Source organism: Procambarus clarkii, chromosome 52 (genome assembly GCF_040958095.1).
Source record: "Procambarus clarkii isolate CNS0578487 chromosome 52, FALCON_Pclarkii_2.0, whole genome shotgun sequence".
NCBI lineage: Eukaryota > Metazoa > Arthropoda > Malacostraca > Decapoda > Cambaridae > Procambarus > Procambarus clarkii.
Genome location: NC_091201.1, coordinates 33,679,603 through 33,683,563, shown reverse-complemented (window position 1 = coordinate 33,683,563; position 3,961 = coordinate 33,679,603). Strand labels below are relative to the sequence as shown.

At 66.7% G+C, this 3,961-nt stretch overlaps 1 protein-coding gene across 1 annotated transcript; it reads right to left on the bottom strand.

Annotated features, from left to right (window-relative positions):
- Positions 1–1,202: 1,202 nt before the first annotated feature.
- On the bottom strand, positions 1,203–2,289 carry LOC138352230 (repetin-like). The gene is made up of 2 exons (XM_069304515.1): positions 1,711–2,289; positions 1,203–1,382 (listed from the first exon to the last, which is right to left on the bottom strand). Exons 1-2 carry the CDS (start codon positions 2,287–2,289, stop codon positions 1,203–1,205), a joined length of 759 nt encoding a protein of 252 aa, XP_069160616.1.
- Between the last annotated feature and the right edge of the window lie 1,672 nt (positions 2,290–3,961).

Here is a 3,961-nt window from a genome sequence, read left to right as displayed (position 1 = left end):
GCCTGGTGACCCCCACCACCACCACCACCACCAGCCTGGTGACCCCCACTACCACCACCACCACCACCAGCCTGGTGACCCCCACCACCACCACCACCAGCCTGGTGACCCCCACCACCACCACCACCAGCCTGGTGACCCCCACCACCACCACCAGCCTGGTGACCTCCACCACCACCACCAGCCTGGTGACCCCCACCACCACCACCACCACCAGCCTGGTGACCCCCACCACCACCACCACCAGCCTGGTGACCCCCACCACCACCACCAGCCTGGTGACCACCACCACCACCACCACCAGCCTGGTGACCCCCACCACCACCACCACCACCAGCCTGGTGACCCCCACCACCACCACCAGCCTGGTGACCCCCACCACCACCACCAGCCTGGTGACCCCCACCACCAGCCTGGTGACCCCCACCACCACCAGCCTGGTGACCCCCACCACCACCACCACCAGCCTGGTGACCCCCACCACCACCAGCCTGGTGACCCCCACCACCACCACCACCACCACCAGCCTGGTGACCCCCACCACCACCACCACCACCACCAGCCTGCATGGTGACCCCCACCACCACCACCACCACCACCACCACCACCACCAGCCTGGTGACCCCCACCACCACCACCACCACCAGCCTGGTGACCCCCACCACCACCACCAGCCTGGTGACCTCCACCACCACCACCACCACCACCATCCTGGTGACCCCCACCACCACCACCACCACCACCCTGGTGACCCCCACCACCACCACCAGCCTGGTGACCCCCACCACCAGCCTGGTGACCCCCACCACCAGCCTGGTGACCCCCACCACCACCACCACCACCACCAGCCTGGTGACCCCCACCACCACCACCACCAGCCTGGTGACCTCCACCACCACCACCACCAGCCTGGTGACCCCCACCACCACCAGCCTGGTGACCCCCACCACCACCACCAGCCTGGTGACCCGGCCCTGGCCATACACCAGGCCCTGGCCATACACCTGGCCCTGGCCATACACCTGACCCTGGCCATACACCTGACCCTGGCCATACACCTAGCCCTGGCCGTACACCTGGCCCTGGCCATACACCAGGCCCTGGCCATACACCAGGCCCTGGCCGTACACCTGGCCCTGGCCGTACACCTGGCCCTGGCCATACACCAGGCCCTGGCCATACACCTGACCCTGGCCATACACCTAGCCCTGGCCGTACACCTGGCCCTGGCCATACACCTGACCCTGGCCATACACCTGACCCTGGCCATACACCAGGCCCTGGCCGAACACCTGGCCCTGGCCATACACCAGGCCCTGGCCATACACCAGGCCCTGGCCGTACACCTGACCCTGGCCATACACCTGGCCTTCGCCATACACCTGGCCCTGGCCATACACCTGACCTCTGGCCATACACCAGGCCCTGGCCGTACACCAGGCCCTGGCCGTACACCAGGCCCTGGCCATACACCTGGCCTTCGCCATACACCTGGCCCTGGCCATACACCAGGTCTCTGGCCATACACCTGGCCCTGGCCATACACCAGGCCCTCGCCATACACCTGGCCCTGGCCATACACCTGACCCTGGCCATACACCAGGCCTCTGGCCATACACCTGGCCCTGGCCATACACCAGGCCCTCGCCATACACCTGGCCCTGGCCATACACCTGGCCCTTTCCATACACCAGGCCTCTGGCCATACACCTGGCCCTCGTCATACACCTGGCCTGGCCATACACCTGGCCTCTGGCCATACACCTGGCCCTGGCCATACACCTGGCCCTCGCCATACACCTGGCCCTCGCCATACACCAGGCCCTGGCCATACACCTGGCCCTGGCCATACACCTGGCTCTGGCCATACACCTGGCTCTGGCCATACACCTGGCCCTGGCCATACACCTTGCCCTGGCCATACACCTGGCCCTGGCCATACAACAGGCCCTCGCCATACACCTGACCCTGGCCATACACCTGGCCCCGGCCATATACCAGGCCCTGGCCATACACCTGGCCCTCGCCATACACCTGACCCTGGCCATACACCTGGCTCTGGCCATACACCAGGCCCTGGCCATACACCTGGCTCTGACCATACACCTGGCCCTGGCCATACACCAGGCCCTCGCCATACACCTGGCCCTGGGCATACACCTGGCCCTGGGCATACACCTGGCCCCGGCCATACACCAGGCCCTCGCCATACACCTGGCCCTGGCCATACACCAGGCCCTGGCCATACACCAGACCCTGGCCATACACCAGACCCTGGCCATACACCATGCAGGCCCTGGCCATACACCTGGCGGTGGCCATACACCTGGCCTTCGCCATACACCTGGGCCTGGCCATACACCAGGCCCTGGCCATACACCAGGCCCTGGCCATACACCATGCAGGCTCTGGCCATACACCAGGCCCTGGCCATACATCTGACCCTCGCCATACACCTGGCCCTGGCCATACACCAGGCCCTGGCCATACACCAGGCCCTAGCCATACACCTGGCCCTCGCCATACACCTGGCCCTGGCCATACACCAGGCCCTGGCCATACACCAGGCCCTGGCCATACACCTGGCCCTCGCCATACACCTGGCCCTGGCCATACACCATGCACGCCCTGGCCATACACCATGCACGCCCTGGCCATACACCTGGCCTTCGCCATACACCTGGCCCTGGCCATACACCTGACCCTGGACATACACCTGGTCCTGGCCATACACCTGGCCCTGGCCATACACCTGGTCCTGGCCATACACCTGGCCCTGGTCATACACCTGACCCTGGCCATACACCTGACCCTGGCCATACATCAGGCCTTGGCCACACACCAGGCCCTGGCCATACACCAGGCCCTGGCCATACACCTGGCCCTGGCCATACACCTGGCTCTGGCCATACACCAGGCCCTGGCCATACACCAGGCCCTGGCCATACACCTGGCCCCGGCCACACACCTGACCCCGGCCACACACCTGGCCCCGGCCACACACCTGGCCCTGGCCATACACTAGGCCCTGGCCATACACTAGGCCCTGGCCATACACCTGGCCCTGGCCATACACCTGGCCCTGGCCATACACCAGGCCCTGGCCATACACCAGGCCCTGGCAATACACCAGGCCCTGGGCATACACCTGACCCTGGCTATACAATAGGCCCTGGCCATACACCAGGCCCTGGGCATACACCTGGCCCTGGCCATACACCAGGCCCTGGCCATGCACCAGGCCCTGGCCGTACACCAGGCCCTCGGCTATACACCTGACTCTGGCCATACACCAGGCCCTGGCCATACAATAGGCCCTGGCCATACACCAGGCCCTGGGCATACACCTGGCCCTGGCCATACACCAGGCCCTGGCCATGCACCAGGCCCTGGCCATACACCAGGCCCTGGCCGTACACCAGGCCCTGGCTATACACCTGGCCTCTGGTAATACACCTGGCTCTGGCCATACACCAGGCCCTGGCCATACACCTGCTGATTTCCAAACACCTTCTCAACTTAAAGCATTCCAGATATGAGAGACGTGGGAGACAGCCCCAGACGTGTGACCACGCGTCACGGACTGGCGCCTGAGGTGAGAGCGTGACGCCAGTGCCAGCGACAAGTGAAGGGTTAAGAGGGCTGCTGAGCTGTCTGCTGCCCACTGATGGCTGGGTGACACTCAGGCCTACAGGGCCACGCCGGGGACTGGTTAGGCCATGGAGCAGGCCGGGGGGGGGGGTGCAGCAGGCCGGGGGGGGGGGTGCAGCAGGCCGGGGGGGGTGCAGCAGGCCGGGGGGGTGCAGGAGGCCGGGGGGTGGTGCAGCAGGCCGGGGGGTGGTGCAGCAGGCCGGGGGGGTGTGCAGCAGGCCGGGGGGTGGTGCAGCAGGCCGGGGGGGTGCAGGAGGCCGGGGGGGTGCAGCAGGCCGGGGGGGTGCAGCAGGCCGGGGGGGTGCAGCAG

Bases quoted from the DNA above. Each gene is read 5' to 3' on its own strand.
- LOC138352230 (XM_069304515.1), bottom strand. From the start codon at position 2,289: ATGGTGTATGGCCAGGGTCTGGTGTATGGCCAGGGTCTGGTGTATGGC. The intron at 1,383-1,710 runs GTGTATGGCCAG...GGCCAGGGCCAG, and splicing joins AGGTGTATGACGAGGGCCAG to GTGTATGGCGAAGGCCAGGT.